General features: G+C 43.0%; 1 protein-coding gene across 2 annotated transcripts in view; it reads left to right on the top strand.

Moving 5' to 3' along the window:
• Window positions 1-2,141: 2,141 nt before the first annotated feature.
• The window catches only part of ANO9 (anoctamin 9), a 44,224-nt gene continuing 22,269 nt past the window's right edge, over window positions 2,142-24,096 (top strand). The window contains exons 1-12 of one of the 2 annotated variants that reach the window (XM_081875409.1): window positions 2,142-2,443; window positions 9,767-9,823; window positions 12,636-12,667; window positions 14,953-15,069; window positions 15,832-15,983; window positions 16,783-16,835; window positions 18,584-18,642; window positions 19,045-19,127; window positions 19,586-19,720; window positions 21,014-21,110; window positions 23,356-23,416; window positions 23,820-23,902. In XM_081875409.1, coding sequence (XP_081731535.1) covers window positions 15,832-15,983; window positions 16,783-16,835; window positions 18,584-18,642; window positions 19,045-19,127; window positions 19,586-19,720; window positions 21,014-21,110; window positions 23,356-23,416; window positions 23,820-23,902 — 723 coding nt within the window. In that variant the 5' untranslated portion in view covers window positions 2,142-2,443; window positions 9,767-9,823; window positions 12,636-12,667; window positions 14,953-15,069. The remainder of the gene's footprint in view (window positions 2,444-9,766; window positions 9,824-12,635; window positions 12,668-14,952; window positions 15,070-15,831; window positions 15,984-16,782; window positions 16,836-18,583; window positions 18,643-19,044; window positions 19,128-19,585; window positions 19,721-21,013; window positions 21,111-23,355; window positions 23,417-23,819; window positions 23,903-24,096) is intronic. The other variant, XM_081875408.1, reaches the window with a different exon arrangement.

Below are 24,096 nucleotides of genomic sequence, written 5' to 3' on the forward strand. Positions count from 1 at the left end.
TCTGCTGCTTACACAGGACCTGCTTGCCATATGCCAGCCTTCCCCAACCTGGTATCCCCCAAATGCTTTAGACCAGTGTTTTTCAACCAGTGTGTTGTAGCATCCTGGGGTGCCTTGAATGATAGCCAGGGGTGCTGTGGGCCTCTGTCCCTCTTTCCTTCCCTCCTTCCTCTGACTTCCTTTTGCTTCTCTGCCTCCCAAAGGCTTGCACAGCTGTTTATTGCAGCAGCCCTGGCTACAAGCTTCACAGGCAAATGAGGCCTCTGGGGCTTGCCTGGTTGCCAGGAGCTGGGGTGGCCTCAGAATAAACAAGCAAGTGGGCAAGGGAGCCCAGCCAGCCAGTCTGCCAGCCCTTGTTGTTGGGAATTGACAGACAACTCCCAGGCCCCTGTGAGGCAGTTTGAGGAGGCACCTCTCTTTGGGGTGGGTGGTGGGGGTGGGGCAGCTCAGAGAACTAGGGGTGGCAGCAGCAGCTGCCCAGAGGATTCCCAAGGAGAGGGGAGAGGAGAGAGGAAAGGAGGCTGAGGGAACACTCCACAAGGGTGGGTATTTGAAAAAGGGTGAGAGGCTGCCAGCTCTGCAGGCAAGGAGTGACAAAACTGGGCTCCTGAACCCCACAGGGTGCCACAGAAAGAATGTAGTTGGTCAAGGGAGCCATGGACTCAAAAAAGTTGAAAACTTCTGCTTTAGACTAAAACTTCACTCTGCCCCACCAACATGGCCATGCTGGCAGGGGCTGACCAGTGACTGGGAAACAGGAAATTTAACTCCATTTACGTACTCCATTTCTAATTTTATAGATTGATTTCATGGGACAACCCTGAATCCTAATAATATTAAAGAGGAAGGGTATGCATCCCTATACATATCCCCCACTCTGTTCTTATTTATTTGGATTATTTATATACAGTGGAACCTTGGGTTACAGACGTAATCTGTGACGGAGGCATGTCTGCAACCTGCAGCGTTTGTAACCTGCAGCGCCGTGTCTGCGCATGCTGCAATTTGGTCTTCTGCACATGCACAAAGCATGATTTAGCGATTCTGCGCGCACGGCGAAACCCGGAAGTAACGCTTTCTGGTACTTCCGGGTTTCCCACTGTCCGCAACCTGAAAACACGTAACCCAAAGCGTTTGTAACCCGAGGTACCACTGTATTGCCCTTTGCACATGCCACAGGGATCACAGAATTGTAGAGTTGGAAGGGACCCTGAGGGTCATGTAGTTCAACACCCTGCAATGCATAAATTTCAAGTGAAGCATCCTTGACAGATGGCCATCCAACCTCTGCTTAACAACCACCAACAGAGAGTCTGAGGGGTACCATTCTATTGTAGAACAGCCCTTATTGTCAGAAAGTTCTTCCTGAAGTTTAATCTGAATCTCATTTCTTGTAACTTGAATCCAGTCGTTTGGGCCCTGCCCTCTTCTCTCTCATCTCCTTTCTCAACTTTAGACTGTAAGCTTCCTGGGATGGGCACCTTTTGCTTATGTAGCTGACAAAACTGGACAGCACCATACAAGCAAACCCATCATAAGTGATAGGTAGCGAGCAGCTTTTATATGAAGTGTTCGGTCCTTGGCTAAAGTCAATAGGGGTCCAGTAGAAACTGCAGCTTTCACCGCCAGTGGTGGTATGGTGGTTAGAGAGTGTTGCGCTAGGATGTGCAAAACTATGGTTCAAAACCCTACTCAGCCATGAACTTCTCTGGGTGACCTTGGTCCAGTCACTGCCTCTCATCTTAACCTACCTCACAAGGTTATTGTGGGGATTAAATGAGCAGGGGAAGAACCATGTACACCACTTTGAGCTTCTTGGAGAAGAACGTAAGATATAAATGCAACTTATAAAGTATACTACTACTACTACTACTACTAATAATAATTAATAATAATTATTATCACCACCACCCATTATACTTCAGTTCTGAAATTCTGCTTATTGAATTAGCTGGGACTTGGGTGATTCTGGTTCTCTAAACACACAAACACACGGAAGAAAACCATTGTGGCTTTTCAGCTGCCACAGCAGTATCAGTCTGACACATCAATGGCGGGAAGTGCCTGCTTTGTCCCTCCCCAGCCACTTGTGGTGCCCAGGTAAGGCGGAGGGGGCGGAGAGGGCACGCTCGCTTCCTCCTCCTCTTTCCTGCCTGTGGCAAAACCCGACAGGCGGCTCCCTCTCATCGGGAAAGGAGAGAATCGCGGCGCAGCCAGGCAACCTCACGCGGAAGTCCGCACTCCCAGAGCCGCGGGGACTCTCTGAAACCAGAGACGACGACACACAGGAGTGGAGAGACCTAAACGAAGCGTCCTGGGGGTCCCTGCGGATTGTTCCTCTCATGCTGCGGGGTCGAGCTGAGTTCTAGCAAGGAGAGATCTTGTCTTGATCTTGCTGCACGGGGGAAGGGGAGAGAAGCACTTGCTTATTTCCACCATGCAGGTAAGAGGAAAAAGAAAAGCGCATATGCAAAGCCCCCCAGAGAGCCCGCCTTTTTCAAACTGTTCCGGTAGCTTTCACGCGGTCCAGCCGCTTCGGCTCTTGCCTTTATGAACGCTGCTGGTCTGCCCAGTCGCCTTCGAGGGAAGGAGAAAACTGGCGCGGTCCTTTCGTGCGAGGATCGAGCGAGGGCTGCCGGGAGCACCTGTAAGGTGGTGTGGCCAAGGGCGGCCGGACAGAAAAATCTCTTGCTCTGCTGACTGAGCTATGTAGAAGAATTGGGTTTCCATTTGGGAACAGTTTTATGTCATCCATTTTTGCAAAGTGCACTTTCCCCCCAAATTAACTTCGATACTGAAAGTATAAGGGTGTGTTTATATTGGTGTGCAGCCGGATCCTGTGAAGCAACTGCCACTCAGTTCAGGAGGGGGTCCTTACTCTCAAGTAAGTTGGTATGGCACTGTAGCCTTAACTGCAATGGATACAACAATATTTAAACAGCTACTTGTTTTGTTGTTTAGCTTAAGTAGCTAACTGACAGTTGGGTAATTTATGTTAAATAAGCTTATCTAGCACTGCAATAAAAGTTTCCCAAGAGTTTCATACCTCCTAAGGCAAGGGTGGTGGCATACAGTCTGCTGAGCATGGGCAGAGGGGGGGGGGGAGAAGGCTGTAGTTGGTTCTTCCTTCCTTATTATTTGTTCCATGTCCCCACCATGTACACCTTCCCCCATTTACTCTGCATCCACTAGTGTGCTTCCACTACATTCTGATGTGTGTCCCCCACTCCCCGCATCCAGCTTCAATTTGAATTGAAAAAAAGAACGACCTAGCTGCCTTTTAAGTTGTACGCAGCCTGTAGCACTGAAGTTTGGATGCTGATGCTGCTCCGACCACAAAATAAGGAACCAAGAAACCACTCCAGTCCAATGATTAAAAACCATTACCTTTCCTTGGGGAACATTTTGGGAAGCAGCATTCTGTGTTACAGGATGGCTAGGGCAAGAGATTACCTGATTAGACAATGCAGTGGTTTGTGGAACTTCTTTATGCAGAAGCAATGTCTGTACCTACCCTTTAAGCTTCCCCTGGACTTGTTAACTGTCCCTGTTCTACTCCTTTGAGTACTACTTGAATCCTTCCAGTTCCCAGATGACAAACGCCCTATCTGAAAATGTCCTTAAGTGCCATTAAATGTCCTTAAATAATACTTGGAGCAATTAATTAGGATAAAATTTCAGATTAACCAATAGAGGCAACTTGGATGCGGATCAAGGAGCTGCCCGTCTCTTGCTCAATATTTTGTGTTTATATGCCTAAACAAAGCAACACTGAACCCTAACTGTGCGTGATGATTTGAATCTGGGTGATTCTCATGCACCTGAGCAGCTCTTGAGCACATTTGTATCTGAGTTACAGGGGAATATTTATTTAGTCCCAAAAAGAAGATAGAGTCAGATGAAGAGCTAAGGTGATAACAAGTCACAAAGCCAATTTATCTAAGCATTAATACAAACTGTTCCTAACCTACCCTGCCAACCTAAACCATTGTGGCTTCATAACCTCAGTCTTTTAGCAGCTCATCCAAGCTCAACTTGAAGCGAAAAATGCACTAAGAATGTAAGAATGCCTGTAAGGGACTGGTTGGACACCAAGCTCCCCACCCCCACCCCCCCGGTCTCCCAGAACCAGAAGAGGCATAAAGAGCAAAGGCAGACACACAGGCATAGTCTCAGATTGCTTAGGAAGAACCCTGAAGGGGGTGGTTAGGAAGCTGTGGAGGAGGCGGGGACCTACAGTCTCAGCAACTGCTTTAAGGGGCAAGACCTGCTGGAGAGGAGTTGCTGTGCTCATTAGGACTGACATTCTGCGCAGGTCCTGTTTTTGCTAATAAAGAGTTAACTCCAACTGGCTTGGGTGATTTACTGCTGGCTCACTCAGTCACTGACAGATGGTGACTACAAGACATGGGCATATCATTACCCTATCCCGGATCTTTCTTACACATTAGATTTACTAAACTTTCTTGCTCATACTTCCCAATTCTTCTGGAGGAAAACAGGTTATCTAATTATGGAATATCCCTCATATTGAAAATTAATTCAAAGGCATAGTGATGCCTACGGGTTATGCATAGATAGGCATTAAAATATATGAACGTATGCCTCACTGGCCTGATTTGCACATCATGTTAACACATAATGTTTTGTCAACCGTTGGTTTAACTAACTGTTGGTTTGACACAAATAAGCAGGCTGTTCGTGCATATAGCTCAAAAGTCCTCTCTTTGTATCTTCCCTGCCCATGGTCACACTGAGAGCAACATGACATAAACCTTGGCTTGCCATGTTGTCTAGATCTGGGCTCATGGTTTATTTTTCTTCAGACAAATCACTACCAACAGCCAAGAGATCTCTGCTTACCACTTGTGACTTGTTTGGGGAAACAAAGCACAAAGACAGATTTGGATGCGTCAACAAGCCAAGGACTGTGGTCTGTTGCAAAGCAGAGATTTTTAGCAATGCACTGTAGCATACTGCTTGTTCACATTAAACATTGACTATGGTTTAATGTGATGTGCAAATACAGCCTCTATTGTCTCTTAATAGAGCAGGATGAAGCTACATGTCAGCTGGCTCCTTTATTTTTGGCTCATGCTTGGGTAGTATGTACAAGCATTCTCATCCATCCTGCCTCACATATTTGTCTCAATGAAGTGTATGAAACTGGCTGAACCGAAACAAGAGATAGGACAACATCATTAGTGGATTTTTACAACTCTGCCCCTTCTCTTTGGTTGTGAAGGTTTTCTAGCTGGAAAAAAACAGCTGAATTACTGGGTTAGTGAAATGCTCAGGAGGATTTAACAACCTCTTATTGTGTAACAAAATTTTCCTTAAAATTATTTCTTTAATTATTTTTGAGCAGAGCATTTCTGCTCTGAAAAACACAGGACCTGAATTAGGGACCAGAGCAGATCTCGAACACCTGCTGCTTACCATTAAAATGCTATGCTAATTGGCCCTGTATGATGGAAGAAACTAGAAAATAAATCAGTAGAAATCTATATTTTGAAACATCCAGTGCAGTTATTCATTGGTAACAATAATTTCTTTTGACACCCCCCCCAAATGTTAGATTTCTACCATACTTGCTTGCTTTTGCTAGGCTGTCAGATCCTCAGTACTTGGGCTGGTTCTGATAATGGAGAGCCTGCATATAATCAGAAGCAACAACAGAGGAGACATCCAGGATAGAGTTTGTAGCCCAATTTAGAAAATAAAACCAACATTGATACACAGTGGAGTAAGCTACATGTCACACTATGCTATAATTACTGTGTGAGAGATACTAAACACATCAAGTGTCATTTGCATAAGTACGCTGACAGGTGTTTCTTTACTGAAAGTAAAATGTTGCTATGATATCAGTTCCTCGGAAGTTATCAGTATGCATCTAGTGGACCAGACATGTTCTTCTGGTTTTGGTATTGTCAGCTGAATGGTTGGTTTCACTGTTGGGCAATACTCAAGATTCTAATCAGTGTTTGAAAATCCACACAGAGTTATGATGTCTACTAAGAAGGAAGTAACTAGAGATATGTACGGTATGTTTGTGTTGTTTCTGCATGTATCCAAATGCTGTAGTGTCGAATGCTGCTGTTCGAACCACTTCATTCAATTCCCCCTCCACCTGCAACAATCAGTCGACGTTCTATGTCCATTCTATACGTATCTTCATTAGCCTGCATTTTGGGAGTGGGGTTCATCCCTTAGAGTTTTTCCTTTAAGGTGTTTTTTGTGTGTGTGTGTACTTGGTTATACCTTGAAATTTCCCCAAGCCTGCTGATATTTCCTAGCGTGTCATTTTGTTTACATAAGGCCAGGCACTTGGAGAATGAATTCACTTGGTATATGATATGATGCTATGTTGACTATGTACTTTTGTTATAACTTAACAAGGAATATGGGGTTCTGGCATTCATCAGGCCTGCTTTGATATATAAGCAATGAGCTGAGCAATGGACTTTGTTGGAGCAATTCCTGCTATTCCTGGAAGCTCCCACAAGTGTGACAGAATCTAACAGTACTCACTTAGGTAACTTAACTATGCCTGAGCTATAACATTTCAAACTTGCATGTCTGAATGGTCCCTTTCCCCCTCTTCCATACACATAAGATCTCTCAATTTTTCTGTGTAGGTGTGTTGGGGAGTATAGGGCAGAAAACCATGTGAGTGTGAAGATGTAAAACCAGACAGAGGCTCACTAACAGTGAGAATAAGGGCTGTGAATGACTTGCTGCCTCTATCCATCTTCCTCCCAGCTGCCGGTCTCTGCCCCATTAACCTTTCCCAGTAGTGTGGTGGTTCTCAGTTTGGCCAGAATGAAGACAGTGAGAATACATACTTGTTCATGTAAGCAAATAATATGCAAATGAAAACTATCAAAAAGCTTTTGACAATGTTTAATGTCCATCACCAAAAAAGTTGCATAGGTGGCATAAAAAGACTGATCCTCTTACAGATCGGTGACTGGTTAAAGAAAAGGAAGCAGAGAGAGGAATAAATGAACCAGAGTTTATTCTAACATGCAACTAGACACATTTTGTGCAGTGTCAAAAATATTTGTGCAGCGTGAAGTAAGTGTTCTGTGCAATTGGGCATATGAGATTTAATAAGGAACTAGGTTGTTTTTTTAAAAAAAGGAAACGGATGAGAAAAAGAACTTTTAAGTTGAAAGGATACACAAAAGAACTGAAGTGACTGAACAAACATAGGGGTAAAAAGAAAGCAGTGTAAGCAAATTTTACTCTCTGTCCCCCTCTAAACATCCTTATGAAACAAGCTTTGTGCTTTTCTTATCCAGCAAGCAATAAGCTTTCCAAAGGTGAATAGGTGTGATTTAGTGTTCAGCAGCCAGTTGCCAAAAGTTGCCTCCAGCAGCTACAGTTCTTCACAGGCCTTGAAGTGGCTCCTTCCTGCCCAGCTCTTCAGTAGAACTTAGGCCTGATAGCCCAGGTAGCACAGACCCCTGACTCTCCTTTTAGCTCCTTGTGCAGGCTCCTTAATCCTTCCTTCTCCAACATTTCTGTTTTCTTTTCTCAATTAAAACAGCAGCTGTGGCCTAGGACATGTCTCTGTGTCATACAACAGTTGCCAGGACTCCTGGAGTTTTGTTTCCATTTGCCTGTGTTAAGTTTTGTCCTCCACAAATCCTTGAAGACACATATCCCATGACTATACTTCTAGAAAGTTTGGTCCAATAGAAAGCAACATCTCAGAGTGACTTCAGATTGAGACCTGCTAGGCAGAACAGACTGTGAGGGTTTGCAGATTGAACTGCGTAGGCCAAGGAGTAGAAAGCATCAGAGAAGTTGAAGGAAAAGCAGTGTAGTAAATGATACATGGGTTTGAGGCAACAACACAGTTTTGGAGAGCCATTTTGTGAAGAGCCTCTGTTCATCCTTAGCATATTATAACACTAAATATAAACATATTTTATAACTTATTTTACAGGATAGTCATTTTGTAACAGAGGGTAAATACTAAAAATTGTAATTTGGGGTGGGGGCTTAGCTTCATATTGCAAGGAAAGGGAGTCTCAGTAATGTACTCAGCTATAGGCTAGTTCTAACCGAGGGTTTATTTATTAAATAAAATTATATGTTTTATTTGTATAAGTAAAATATTTATTGGTTTATTTTATTTATTAAATGAGTATACCAACCTATACCTACAGGTTACAACATAAAAACACAATATAAAATTAAAAATTAATAATAATAATAATAATAATAATAATAATAATAAAACAGCCCAATAACCCCTCCTCTCCCTAGTTACAACTGAGGGGGACACCCCCTTACTCCTCTATTCTTTTCAAGGCACCTCTATTTTGCTTGTACCTGTCTTTTTTATTTCTTCAAATTTCCCGTCTTTTCTTCCTTCCTGTCTCTTTCTCTGTCAGTTCTTGTTTTATCTGCCCTCTTTCATGTTTCTTTCAGTTAAAAAAAAGTTCAAAGGCCAGCAGTGTGCTGACTGCTTGTACAGTAAGAGAAGCTTCGAATAAACCCAGAAATGGACAGTTCTCACAATGGAGGAATGTAAGAATTGCCCCTCATTGGTACTGCAATGAAGCGAAGCTAGCTGTGCCCTCATTAGGCTTAAGTCTGGCTGATGGACATCTGTACAGATTTAATCGCTTACAAGTAGTTTTTGCAATACTTAACTTGTATTCTTTATAACGTTCAACAAGTAAGGGGCAGGATTCAGTCCTCATCCCCCCAGGCAGACAAGAAAAGCTAAAGAGAACCAGATTCGTTTCACTGGTTAAAATGAACTTTTGTTTCACTGGTTAAAATGAACTTTTATAGAACATAATTTATACTCTGATAACAGATACTCTGATAATGTATGATAGTGAATAAGTACAGTATCACCTTCACTTGGTTAATCTGTAACTTTATTAACCTGAAACTCTGAACCCAATTTAGCTCAGATCCTGAAAATGGTAACTTTATGGCAATGCTATATTTGTCTGGGGCAAATAAATGCATCAAACTATTGTTGTCAATAGGTAATGTAGGAAAAATTAATCACCTTAGTTTTTTGTTTCTTGGATTTCTGCCTCAGCAGTTTAACTTAATGCATTCATTTCAAGCCTTATCTTTACAGAGGCAGTGATCAATACGGTAAAGGTAAAGGTAAAGGTGCCCCTGACCATTAGGTCCAGCCGTGGATGACTCTGGGGTTGCGGCGCTCATCTCACTCTATAGGCTGAGGGAGCCGGCATTTGTCCGCAGACAGCTTCCGGGTCATGTGGCCAGCATGACTAAGCCGCTTCTGGCAAACCAGAGCAGCAAACAGAAATGCTGTTTACCTTCCCGCCGGAGCAGTACCCATTTGTCTGCTTGTACTCTGACGTGCTTTCGAACTGCTAGGTGGGCAGGAACCACCAAGCCCTAGGCTCTGTGGTTTAGAGCACAGGGCCACCCACATCCCACTACACTGTACCTGTCTCCAATCATATTCTTCTTATGATACTTATGCTTTGGCACTTATTTCGTATTAGAATTATCAACACTTCATTGGTTTTGCTCCTGCACCTTTAACAGCAACCTTCTGTCTAAATACTTAACAGGTGAAACTGCTTGTAATTAGCTGTTTAACTTAGCAATGCAGCAATTACATTTTCAGGAGCAAGGCCAGCAAAAAAAGTTGACAAGGTTTAGGAATTATGGGAAAACAAAGATTTGATAAGTGCAACGACATTTTGTGGTCATAAAAGAAAAGCTATCTTTTAACTTTTAAAATCTCTTTCTCTAGGATGAAATTGCGCTGATGCCTTTATCTCCCTTTGAAGACCACGAGGCTCTAAGATCAGTAAGTTATAGACCTTCATTTCAAGCGGAAGCCTTTTAAAGCCCAGATTGAAGTTCCTTAATTTTTATTTTTATTTTCAAAATGGAGATCCAGAACAAGGCCTATTCATCGTAATCTTAAATATTGCTCAGAGGTCAGGCATGCTGGCTAGGAGTAATGGGAGTTGGGAAGCAATCAAACTTCATCTGGAGGGCTAGAGGTTTTTCACCCCAGTCCTAAACTAATAATACTGGTTACTAACAATTTATTCTTTTATATATTTCCAGCCAGAGAGGTGCTGGGATGGGGGAATGAGTGCCATTTGCTGATTTGCCTCAGACAACAAAATGTCTTGGGTCAGTCCTGATTGTTACCAAATTGCCCCTCCTTTTAAAAAGAAAAAAAAAAGAGGTGGAAATTTTATGTGTTGAGCAGAATTAATGATGTTAGGTTCGCTGGTAGTTAGGAGATGGTACCTAAAATCCTTTACCTTAGCCAAGCCTGCCAATTCAGTAGAAGGGTGAACAGGATATATGAAAGTACTTGGGTATTCTGAGCCCCTTGGCATTTATCCTGATTTGGTACTGTATATCTGTTAGAATAATGTTTGAGATGTCAGTTATCTGCTCCACAATAATTTTTACATGGATCAAATATCAGAAAGATGTTTATGAAAAAAATTACTTTTAAAACTGAATCCATAGGGAATGGATGGTTGTGATTTATTGGTAGAGGGGTGAAGTAGTATGGGAATACTATAGTTGAAATTTCTCACCTGTTTTATTCCTTTTTCTCAGTAACCCTAACTTTTTCTTACTCATTGCAAACTTGGTTGTCTAAGAGGGCGGTGAAATGGTTACCTAAAAACAAAATAGGGGTTTCTGCATACTCTGAGGACTCCCCAGGTATGTAAAAGCTGCAAATGGAAAGGAGACCCCCTGCTTCCTAGTGAGGTCTACACACAAGCAAAGCCCTTGGGACCATTATACTGGGACAAATATCTGACAGCTGTTGCAATTCTTTTGAACAGTAGAGAGAGAGAGAAAATGTAAAATAGTGACCTTCCAAAAAACTTTGGAAAATTTGATAGATGTAAAGCTCAAGATGGCCACCACCAAATAGTAATGTTTTAAAAACATTTTCCCTTGCAGAAGTCTGATCATTGAATACTTGTTTTGAATGTTTACAGATTGTTGTACATATGTTTTAATTAGCACTGTCAATATAAAGTGGTCCTGAACAAATTTCTTCCAATCCATCCAAGCTGGTTTACAATTTTAAAATGCTAAAAACAAATAGAAGTTATAAAGTACTGAACAGCAGAGTTCTCTCAGATTGTTGATGGTCTCTTCAGAATCTACCAGAAGGCAGGAGCTCTCTGGCCTAGACTTCTGCCTTCCCTCATGGTACTTTTAGTATGGTAATTAGTATGTAAAGTAAATTACAAAAGAAATTATTCTGACATAGAACCATAGAATTGTAGAGTTGGAAGGGACCTCAGATGTCATCTAGTCCAGCACCCTGCAATGCAGGAATCTCAAATAAAGCATACATGACAGATGGCCATCCAACTTATGCTTAGAAACCTCTAGAAAAGAGTCCAGCACCTCCTGTGGGAGACCGTTCCAATGTCAAACAGCTCTTACTGTCAGAAAATTCTTACTGAAGTCTAGTTGGAATCTCCTTTCTTGTAATTAGAATCAATTGAGTCCTCACCTCCAGAGCAGCATTCAGCAAATTCTCTTTATAGCTTGCATGGAAAACGAATGTAACTGGAAGCAAAATGAAATTTCTGATACTATCAATGCACTATGTATACAGTTAATTATGACTGTAAGTTGATTGTGACTTATAACATTTCAACTATACAATGGATTTTCATCAAACCAGAAAGGCAGCACTTCTGCAATTTTCCTGAATTTTTGATAGATGCTAAACTGGCAAAACTGAAAACTGGAGATATGTTACGAGTGCACAAAAAACATTAAATCATCTGGATTTTATAATGATTAGAATGTCAAGACATTATTACCTGCTGCAGTGATTGTGTAAGAGAACTTGGAATTCCACAGCAGGCTGAACACCAGCAACATACGGAACTTTAATGGCAATGTATCCTCCTTCATGAAGGTAGGTTCCTGTGCATTTGGAAATCATTACTCTCACGCCTTGAGGCAGCCAGAAATTCTTCTCTCAAGTTTCAACTGCATGCCTCATGATAATGAATTTCTCATTGATTGTTGTTTCATATCTGCAAGATCTTGATTGGAGAATTGCTTTCATAACAAAATATGATGAAAATTCTCTTAAAGATCTTTTCCTTCATAGTTTCTTTCTTCTGATTTCCTCCAACTTTATTTGCTGCATCATTAGTGGTTACTACCAAATCTCGGGCTTGAGAGTTCTGGAACCTGCACTGTAAGAAGGATGTAGAACAAATTGAAATAGCTCAGAGGATGGCAGTGAAGATGGCTGGGTATGGTTATGGGTATTTTTAAAGATCAGAAAAATATTCCTTTCTGGTTTGATGAAAATGATTATATATTAACATAGTTATAAGATGTTTAACTTTCATATTTTTATTTTATGTAACATGTGCTGATACTGTTAGAAATCCATATTGCTTTGAATTAAGTTCAAGAATCTTTAAAACATGATGTTCAGGTTTCTTTTTCACTGTAACAAAATTTCTTCTGAAATATGTTCTGGGCTGTTTTATGTATTAACAATTCTATCTATGTATAATAATCTGTTTAAGAGGCATAGAAGTCTCACTGGATGTTTTACATTGACTGAAAATGATTCCTTGTCTAAAGATATTACCCCTATTTAGACTCAAATGCATCTTCATCAGACTTCTGCAAGGTAAACTATGTTAAAATTATTATTTAGTGATGGCCATATTGAATTCTCACCTTGAATTTTCCTTGAATTTTTGAGAGGGTCACCCTCGTCCAATTTATTTGCCACCTTTCTATGATGTTAAAATAGCTGTCAGTGCTCTCACCCTGTAAATTTATCATGGAATTATATTTTGCCTCTTCTAATAGGACTAGAAAGATAGAAACAGCTTTTAAGCCTTGTGAGTGATGAAACTGGGAGAGGGGAACGGGAAAGGGAGACTGACAGTTGGGAGACAGTTGTTTACAGCTGAAAATGACAGTTGGTATGACAACTACAGAACATTTGTTAGCTTTGTGTAAGAAATGAGTTACTAGCATGAAAAATAAAGTATAGGGACGTAGCAATACAAGATAGATAGTAGGAAGGAAAAAATAATAATTGAGACTGTAGAAGAAAAGTTCAGCATCCTGGCCACTTCTTCCAGTAGCTTCACGTGAAAAGAAAACTAAATGGAAGGAGAGACAGACAGACAGAGACAGAGGAGAACCTAAGGAGGCATAAAATTAAACATGCTCATGTGTGAATGAAGGTGCACTCAATATATACGTGTCAATTGCCCAAATATCTGAGGTGTAAGAAAAATGCTGATCATGATTACACAACATTTTCAGTTTTGTCACAAATATTGTATCAAATCTCTCAATTTGTGAGCCCACGCACTTACAAAATCACCAGTATAATGATACTTTTCTTCTCTTTGTAGCTGTAGGAATCCATTTTAAAATTCTACCTAGCCATAAATTATATTGTTTATGAATACAGGGTATAGTATATCCTAGCTGAACAAATCTATAACTGTCTGAGACTCCCTCATCAACATTTACAGTAAAAAATAAGTTCTATTTAATTTAGAGTCTAAATTAGTTGGATGGAATGCAACAAAAAGGCAGGTCCAATTTTTTATATATAAAAAAACCACATCATTGAAGCAACAGCAAATTAACTCCTCCCTTAACTTTTCTTTCTTCTTAAAAACACACTGCTTAATAATAATGCTTAATGTAAGAAAAATCTCTTAAAGCAATAAAAACCCCTTATTAAGCCCCAGTCACAAATCAAATGCTTTCTGAGAAGTATGGAGGGCTTAGATTATGTTACGCAGAGACTGAGAACTAACACCACTTTTGTCTCTCCTGTTTATTCCCAGGAATACTTAGACAACATTTTTAAAGCATACCTATAATATGTTTTACATGTGCACGTGAAAATGCAGTGTATGTTTGGAATAAATGTATATTTCTAAATACATGTATTAAACTTAAGTACACTTGCTAAGTAGATAGATAAAATCTTTACTTGCATCAGCCATAAGCCATAGCAAAGAAATAAAATACATACAGTGTATAGCTAGATGGTTGGCTAAACAAAATACATTCTAAGGATTTACAACTATGTAAGTAAAAGAGTTAATAACTGTCCTTGACCACAAATAAAACATATGGATGAATGGGCTTTCTTAACAGGCATTAAGCAGGTTAGTCAGATGGTAGATCTTATTCTAATTGCCCCAGCTAAATTTTTTGCCGTGTTTGCTGTCACCTGGTAATCTTGGTCTGCAAGAAGGAAGGACACTGTAGCAGTAAACGAGCTGGTATAAATAATAGAAGAGGGGTAATAACCTCATACGCAGATCTTTATAAAGAGAACAAGCTAGCAGTACATACACTACTGATTCAATGCTGCCGTCTCTGCATGGATATAATAATTTCTCAAGCGGAATTCGATGGAAACGACCTTCAAGTATGACTGATGGCAGAATGTTAAATCTTGCATATTTGAAAGCACGTCTGTGTTTTAAAACTATTAAGCTTCGCAGATAGGATGGAGATGTGTGGAGAAGATTAGGTGAGGGGCCAATTTTTTTTTCTTATGGTGGCCAAATGATTCTGTTGCTCAGTAGATGGGGCTTGTTCCTGACAGCTCCCTGCAAGTATATGCTTGGTGGCAAACAGTGGTTTGCTGATGCAAGATGTGTGAAGCAACTCTCACTACTGGATCTAAGTAGTTCTTGTGGGGAATTATAGTTTTCTCCCATGGCAGAGATTAATGGAGGTGTGACTGCAGGACAGGAGGACTGTCATGTATGTGAGATGAGTGTGTTAGATGGAAAGTATGCTAATGGGGAAGATGATCTTTCAGTGTCTACTGGAAGGGAAATAATATTTACAGATCATGTATATATGTGGGAGTGAAAAACTTTTGCATCATTCTACGAGTTGATACAATTTGTTGTTTTCTTTTACTAGTTCCCAACCAAATGGGATTTTGTCCTAGTTTGTGATGATCACAGCTTCAACAGCGAGAAAGATAAGAAGAAGAAAAGTTTTCTGGACGAACTGTACAGGAAAGGGTTCATTGTCAAGGTGAGATTTACATTTTCCCAAGCACAAGGCAGCACCATGTTCTTGAAAACCTTTCTAGCTATGGAACTGATGCCAGCATTTGGGGGTCTTTCCTGGCAAGAGACCTGTAGCCCTACCCTGCTGAGGATAGAATTAATGCTGGGAGAACAGGGCTCACTTTCTCTGTTTGGAGCAAGCAGTTTGGATTCAAACCACTTTCTTCAAATAGAGATTGTCTGCAGAGGAAAAAATGCTCTGTTTCCTCTTTCCCCAAATGGAGCATTTCCTCCTGTGCAGAGGAAGTGGTTTGAAGCCAAATAGAGGGACAGAATCATAGAAAGGTGCACTGGTGGTCATCTAGTCCATCCCCCTGCAGTGCAGTACTCTTTTGCTCAACGTGGGGCTCGGACCCATGACTGAGATTAAGAGTCTCATGCTGTACCCCATATACCGGTACTTTGTTTGGAGGAAAATGTTTGGATTAAAACTGCTTCCTCCAAATGCATATTTTTCTCCCTCTGGAGGTATCTGCTCAGGGAAAAATGTTCTGCTTTGACAAGGCAGTTTGACTCCAAACAGCTTCCTCCAAATGATTACAGCAAGCTCCTTCAGCTCTGGGAGTGTGCCTTGAAGTCAGCTGTTTGATGTTGAACCACCTCTTCGAATGAGACCCATGTATTGCATTGATAAAGCAGCAATTGGAACATACCTGTCCAGTCCCTCTCACAGTCCATGATGCATTATTCCCTCCACTTTATTCTCCCTATTCTCTCTATTGCTTAGATGATTAAAGATGAAAAGCTCTTTTATGGAGTTCACGCCCCAAGTATAATGTTCAGAAAGTACCAGTGGCTTCTGAAGAATATTGACACCGATTCAGAAGTAATATCTGGAGTGCAGGAAGAAGACTATTGGGAAGTGATCAGTACAACAAGGTAAAAAATATCCCCTAACCCCACTCTCTAGTACTGTACATGTGTCAGCTAAAGAAACGTTAGGCCTAGGGGCCAGTGCTTTTTATTAGGGCATTGGGCATCCTCAGTCTGTGCCCCTCACCAACTCTACACTATGCATCCTCCAGTGTTTTCGCTTGGCTAGTATGTGCTCTTGAACTGTGATGATGCTTCTTGCTGGCCTAGATGAAGTTGTGTGTACACTCTTGCATGGCTAGATTGTAGCCTGCTGTATAAAGGTAAGAGTTGCACTTGTTGCTCTACACATTTTTGTCTCTGCCAACCTCCCACTGCCCCTGAAGATTCTTCATGAGATTACACAGCCCTTTGGTTGAAAAAGTTTACCTACTCCAGCACTAGCCAAAGCACATTTTGAAACATTCCAGTTGAATGGAGCTGTTCTTCGCATGGTTACAATTACTTTTTCCATATCACTCTGTGTAAACATTCAGGAAGGTTTGTGTCGGCATGGAGAATACTGTGCCAATTGTAGGCTTTTATCTGAAACCTTATAGTCAAGGATTAGGGGCTGAAAGTGATAGTGGTTGATAACCACTTAAGTATGGAGCATCCTATCCATGCTTGTGCTACATATTATTCTTTCCACTGTGTGTGCTGGACAAATTAGAGTTGCTGCCTTTTTAAAGGACCTTTACTTTTAAGAACTGCATTATCATGTGTAAGTTTCTTTCCTGACATGGATCGGGATAGCTGCCCTTCTTATTTGCTGTCCATTGGTAAATTTAGTCTGTTCTTGCTATTTCTCAATTCTGTGTTTTAGGATACGTATTGTCAGCTTTATCCTGCAGAACATAAAGATTCAAAGGACCAAAGGTATGGGAAGATTTTTCTCTTTGTTTATATGATACAATCAATGTATTTTCCCCTCCGGCTTGCTGTATCCATTCTACAAGTAAAATTAAGACCATAAGTGCTGTTTACTGCACAATCTTGCATTTGTATACATACAATAATTTTTGCATGAGTATTATTTAAGCAATCATCTGGCTGCTAATCAACCTGTGATGAGCTGAGAGTACACCCACACCCATAGAGATTTAACTAGCAAAAATATTATTACGCCAGTTTTCACTTATAGCTCAGTGCTTGCTTTGCAACAGACTTGTGCTGGTATAATCAGTTGGCCATAGTGTGATGCTTTTACAGTGGTACCCCGCAAGACGAATGCCTCGCAAGACGGAAAACCCGCTAGACGAAAGGGTTTTCCGTTTTTTGAGGCGCTTCGCAAGACAAATTTCCCTATGGGCTTGCTTCGCAAGAAGAAAGCCCATAGGGAAATCTCCGGGGACCTCTTTTAAATGCTGGCGGTGGGGAGCAAAGCCTTTCCCCCCCTCCGGCCTTCAGAAGAGGTCCAGGAAGGCCGGCGGGGGCCGAAAGGCTTTGCTCCCCACCACCAGCATTTTAAAAGCAGTCCGGGATAGCAGGGAAGCGCTTCCCGCTATCCCGGACGGCTTTTGAAGGCAGGCGGGGGGGAGCAAAGACTTTCGCCCCCCGCCGGCCTTCAGAAGAGGTCCTGGACCTCTTCTGAAGGCTGGCGGGGGGCGAAAGTCTTTGCTCCCCCCTGCCTGCCTTCCCGGGGGCTTTAAAATCGCCCTGGGACAGCGGAGAAGTCCGCTGTCCGGGGCGATCTTAAAATGCTGGCGGGCGGCAGCGAAGCCTTCGCTGCCGCCCGCCAGCATTTTAAAAAACCCCGGGACAGCGGAGAAGTCCTCTGCTGTCCCGGGTTTTTTTAAAATGCTGGGGGTGGGAAGAAAAGCCCTTGTCCCCCCCCCCAGCCTTCAGAAGAGGTCAGGGGACAGACTGTCCCCGGACCTGGTCTGAAGGCGGTTTCCATAGGAACGCATTGATTGATTTTCAATGCATTCCTATGGGAAACTGTGCTTCGCAAGACGAAAAACTCGCAAGACGAAAAAACTTGCGGAACGAATTAATTTCGTCTTGCGAGGCACCACTGTACTGTGAAACCCCGGTCTAAATTCCCACTCAGAACTACCCAAAAAATATTTTACAATCTAAAGCCTGGGTGCAAAAAGTACCTACATTTAAATGGCAAGATATATGCTATTATTATTTATTAAATTTATATATCACCTTGCACATGAAGATCACAGGGTGGTTTACAGTATAAAAGCACAAAATGCAGAACATAACAACAACAACAACCAGAACAACCAATAGCCCCCAGCACATTTTAAAGTCTATAGATTGTTTAATCAGCCCCAAGACCTGGGTGAAGAGGAATGTTTTTTGCCCAGTGCCAATTGAGCCTCCCTGGAGAGAGCATTCCACAAATGGGGAGCCACTGCAGAGAAGGCCCATTCTCATGATGCCACCCTGTGGTTGTGGAGACAGACAGCTTTCTAGGTACCCGGAACAGCTGCAACTTGGGTTAAAAAGACTGCGTTCCTGTTCAGACATCCAAGTGATTGGCTTTTGCTGCTTCATTTCAAGATAACCATAAATCCTTGAGTGTTTAGCCCTAGTTTATAGGTTCAGAAGTATGTTGTAAAAATTGACTTTTTTGTCTTTGTTGTCCTCTTGTTTCTCCCCTGCACTGTTAGAGAACCTTCACGATCTGATAAAGAAGAAAGTCTTTGAAACAGCATTTCCTTTACATGAGGTGAGAAAATTTGAAGGCCAAGCTAGACTTAACATTAATTATATGAATGCAATTAATGTGCATGTTTAAAAAATGTAAATCATAGGAGCAGGGGAAACAACAGCAGAATGGGGTGGAGAGATTTTAATCCTTTCTTCCCAGACTTTGTCTCAGTGAAATTCTCCCCTGACTAAACTAAATATACCTGAAAATAAATCAAATAGTTAAACATAATCAACAAAGAAGAGCATAATCCTAGGAGATATATTAGCATTTCTGTTCAGTATTGAACTCTGTGATCATTGACTAGTCTGGTTAAGGTTGATGGGAGTTGTAGTCCAAAAAAATCAGGAGGACACCAGGTCAGGGAAAAATTATATAATCTGTCAAGAGATCTAATACATATAACCATATTAAATTCAGAGGGAGAATCTGGGTGCATTTCTGAAGATGAATTGGGCCCGATGGAGAGACATCCTCTATCCACAGCCAATTGAACAAATCAGGTAAGGGAAAATAATGCAAAACTCCTCACCCTATTAATGGTAGGGAAGATGTTCTGAAGTGCAGAAACCACTATTAGAAAGGTCTCATCACATTAATCCATCTAGTAAATTTGAACTTGATGTACAAGAGGGGAATTGAACTGGAATAATATTTAATCCCTCCCTCCCTACTCTCACCCCACCCCCACTGAAAGAAGTTATTGGGTGTTAGAATCATTTGCAATAAATGTGGAAGGATGGTAGCAAGTACCTGCTAAACTGGCTGATCTTTGTAGAGGCAGATAATGCCTTCCAAATGTCGCTGGACTACATCTCTGACTATTGGCCATGCTTGCTAGGACTGATGGGAGCTGGAGTCCAACAACATTTGGAGATCTACAGGTTCTCCACCCCTAGTTAAATTAAGGCAAGTATTGCTCTTTTGATAATAGCATCAAGCTTTTGTGTTTGCTTTCCAGGACATATTTTGGAGAAAAAGTTGCCCTTTATTTTACCTGGTTGGGCTGGTATACTTGCATCTTGTTCGTGGCTGCTGTGCCAGGCATTATCCTTGCCATATATGGGTTAATCAGCTTCAATTCAAGTCAGATCAGGTGAGTAAACATTATGAGAAAACAAGCTTTGCATATGGAAGCTGGTGAACTATGTGCAAGCTGCCTGTGTGCACAAACGTTCACGAGTCTTTGAATGCCTTTGTAAAGAATGTATGCACCTCAGAGAGTGTAAGCAGGCCCATGCAAGCTTGTCTGAAGCCCAGGGCCAGCTCAGCTGTCTGAGGCTTGAGACAAGTGTACCCGGCTTCCCCCCTCCCACCGCATGGGCCTGCGTGTAAGCACTGATAGAATAATATATCATTTTGTGTCATACACTTTGGCCTGTCTGTGGCTGCTACTTGTGAGATTATGGCAGGATTGTTTTGGCAAATGACAATGTAACAACCTTGCTGAAGTTAAGCAGCAATTACCAATGGCAGGATCTGAGGCCACCCGGGAATACATATATTCCATCTTGATTCCATCATGAAAGAAAGGCAGAATATAAATGTCATAGAGTCAAACAACAACAACATGTAGCTGCAGTCCTCATTTGCTTTGGTTGTAATATCGTATTGGACTAAGACAGGCTGCTGCATAATTCAAAGTGCTGGTGCTGACCTATAAAGCCTTACACGGCTCAGGACCTCAGGACCTTAAGGACTGCCTCTCTCCATGCAAACCAACCCAGACCCTGCGTTTGTAATCTGAGGCCCTTCTCTATGTCCCCGCTTCCTTAGAGATTCAGAGGGTGACAACATGAGAAGGGGCCTTTTCTGTGGTGGCTCCCCATCTGTGGAATGCTCTCCCCAGTGAGGCTTGCCTGGCACCATCATTATATGTCTTTAGGCACTAGGCGAAAACATACCTCTTTATCCAGGCCTTCAGCCATTAATTTAAATAACCTAAGGTGCTGGTGGGTACTGTTGTTATGATGATTTTATTTTTATGCTTAGCATTTTATGCTCTGTATTATGTTTTTATTATTATGCTGTGTAAATTATGTTCATAATGTTGTACACCACCCTAGGATCTTTGGATAAAGGGTGGTATATAAATCAAATAAAGAAGTGAATAAATAAAATAAGATTAATAATTGTTGCCTTAGTATTGACCTGCTACACATCCAAGAACGTGGCATTGATCAGTATGATTACTATCTGTAATGGAAATTGTGGGTGTTATAATTGGGGATAACAAACTGGCTTATATCTCCTCACCTGTTCTGATAGCATGTGGGCAAAGAAGACTGTCTATTAGTTCTGTGTACTGCTCTGCCTTTGCCCTGTTGTTAAGTAGGATAAACATTGGGCAAATCAATCTCTGTACCCTCTGCTACCCTTCCTGATTTAGCAAGGAAATCTGTGCAGCCAATACTACTATGATGTGTCCACTCTGTGACCAGAACTGCCCTTTTTGGCCATTGTCAGAAACTTGCACATATGCCCAGGTAAGATTAACCTACATAAAATGTATATTATTTGTCTCTTGTTGTGGAGTCCTCTAACGTTGCCCACTACTAAGGATGTAAAAGATTCACTGTTGATTATGACTGCTTTGTGAAGATAAAGAAGAATCTCTCAAAGTATACAGAGATATTGGAGACTTTGTCTCCTTTGCCAATCTAGATACAGTGGTGCCTCGCAAGACGAAATTAATTCGTTCCGCAAGTTTTTTCTTCTTGCGAGTTTTTCGTCTTGCGAAGCACGGTTTCCCATAGGAATGCATTGAAAATCAATTAATGCGTTCCTAGGGAGACCGCCTTCAGACCAGGTCCGGGGACAGTCTTTCCCCGGACCTCTTCTGAAGGCTGGTGGGGGGGGGAGGACTTTTCTCCCCACCGCCAGGCTTCAGAACAGCCTTCTGAAGGCTGGCGGTGGGAAGAAAAGCCCTTCTCCCGCCGCCAGCCTTCAGAAGAGTTCCTGCAGGGCTGCCTAGGCTGCGAATAGCAGCCTGCTGCCGGGTGCGAGGGACGCTCTGAAGCAGAGCGCCCCTCGCCCGGGGCAGACATCTGCAGCTTGGGGAGCCCTGCAGGACTTCCCCACAGGGCTCTCCAAGCTGCGGATAGCAGCCTGCTGCCCCGCACGAGGGGCGCTCTTAAGCAGAGCGCCCCTCGGGTGGGGCAGACATCTGCAGCTTGGGGAGCCCTGCCGGACTTCCCCACAGGGCTCTCCAAGCTGCAGATAGCAGCCTGCTGCCCCGCACGAGGGGCGCTCTTAAGCAGAGCGCCCCTCGGGTGGGGCAGACATCTGCAGCTTGGGGAGCCCTGCCGGACTTCCCCACAGGGCTCTCCAAGCTGCGGATAGCAGCCTGCTGCCCCGCACGAGGGGCGCTCTTAAGCAGAGCGCCCCTCGGGTGGGGCAGACATCTGCAGCTTGGGGAGCCCTGCCGGACTTCCCCACAGGGCTCTCCAAGCTGCGGATAGCAGCCTGCTGCCCCGCACGAGGGGCGCTCTTAAGCAGAGCGCCCCTCGGGTGGGGCAGACATCTGCAGCTTGGGGAGCCCTGCCGGACTTCCCCACAGGGCTCTCCAAGCTGCGGATAGCAGCCTGCTGCCCCGCACGAGGGGCGCTCTGCTTAAGAGCGCCCCTCGGGCGGGGCAGACATCTGCAGCTTGGGGAGCCCTGCCGGACTTCCCCACAGGGCTCTCCAAGCTGCGGATAGCAGCCTGCTGCCCCGCACGAGGGGCGCTCTTCAGCAGAGCGCCCCTCGCGCGCGGCAGACATTCACAGCTTGGGGAGCCCTGCGGGGAACTCTTCTGAAGGCTGGAGGCAGGAGAAGGGCTTTTCTTCCCACGCCAGCCTTCAGAACAGCCTTCTGAATGTTGGCGGTGGGGAGGAAAAACCCTCCTCCCACCGCAAGCCCCGGGAAGAGAGGAGAAGCTGCGCGCCTTCTCCTCTGTTCCCGGACCTCCCACCGCAAGCCTTCAGGACAGGTCCGGGAACAGAGGGGAAGGCGCGCAGCTTCTCCTCTCTTCCCGGGGCTTGCGGTGGGAGGAGGGTTCCCCGCTGTCCCCGGAGATTTCCCTATGGGCTTTCGTTTTGCGAAGCAAGCCCATAGGGAAATTCGTCTTGCGAAGCTGCTAAAAATCGGAAAACCCTTTCGTCTTGCGGGTTTTTCGTTTAGCGAGGCATTTGTCTTGCGGGGCACCACTGTATTCCCTGTACAGTGGTGCCTCGCAAGACGAAAAGAATCCATTCCGTGAGTCTCTTCGTCTAGCGGTTTTTTTGTCTTGCGAAGCAAGCCCATTGACGGTTTAGCGGATTAGCGCTTTTAGCGGCTTAGCGGCTTTTAGCGGCTTAGCGGATAAGCGGCTTAGCGGCTTAGAAAAGGGGGGGGAGGGGAAAAAACCCGCAGGAACTCGCAAGACATTTTCGTCTTGCGAAGCAAGCCCATAGGAAATGCGTTTTGCGAAGCACCTCCAAAACGGAAAACCCTTTTGTCTAGCGGGTTTTCCGTCTTGCGAAGCATTCGTCTTACGGGGCACCACTGTACTTGTGCCTGAATGGTAGTGAACACCCCACTTTTATTCCTTATACACCTCTCACTAGGTCCCAATTTTTCAATGGGTACAGCTTTTCAGTGGAAAGTTGTTGTTTCAAATATAGTTTTCCTCAGCACACCTAGTGACTTCTTTTTTTGCCGTTAGGACTCTCCCTGCAACAGTGACTCTTACATCTTTCCTTTACAATTTAGGTCACCCACTTGCTTGACAATGAAGGGACAGTTCTCTTCGCGATATTCATGGCTGTCTGGGGTAAGCTTTAGCATAGGTTGATCTTCAACCTGTTCTAAGTTTTATGACAAATCCCCTTCTTAAAATGTATGCAATATTCAACACAGGTGTGGCTAAAGTGTATTTTTGCATTTAAGAATGAAATGTAACTCTAGAAAACACATAAATGTTAGTTGATATAATATAGATCCTTCGGGGTCCTTCTGAGATTAATTTCATCATGACTCATACTCTGAAAGGCCCTTTGTTTAGATCTTCTCTCTGGAATCGCTGGATTTATTTCTAGCTAGATTTCTCTTATTTCCTGCACACTATAAAGCTGACTGGCCTATAGTTGAGTGGAGGGACCCCAGAAAGAAGACAGACAGGATGATTTTGTTATCCTGTATATATTCAGTTCTGTGTTTTGATTCTAAATTTATAGCCACTGTATTCTTGGAGTTGTGGAAGAGGAGGAGAGCTAAAGTTGTCAGTTACTGGAAGTTGTATGTGTGGGATGAAGAAGAGGTAAGGTTAACTCTTTCATATAGCCATCTTTATATATATGTTCACTGTGGCAGTCCTACTCTTGTTCTGAACAGGAAGAAATGTATTTACTGCTGCCCATGGCTGTGAGGAAAATCTCTTCAGGTTTGGGTCCTGCCCTTTGGACTTGATATGATTTCAAGGGTCATGATCTTCACCTGCAGGGCATCAGTACC

Source organism: Podarcis erhardii (assembly GCF_964252035.2).
Source record: "Podarcis erhardii genome assembly, chromosome: 1".
NCBI lineage: Eukaryota > Metazoa > Chordata > Lepidosauria > Squamata > Lacertidae > Podarcis > Podarcis erhardii.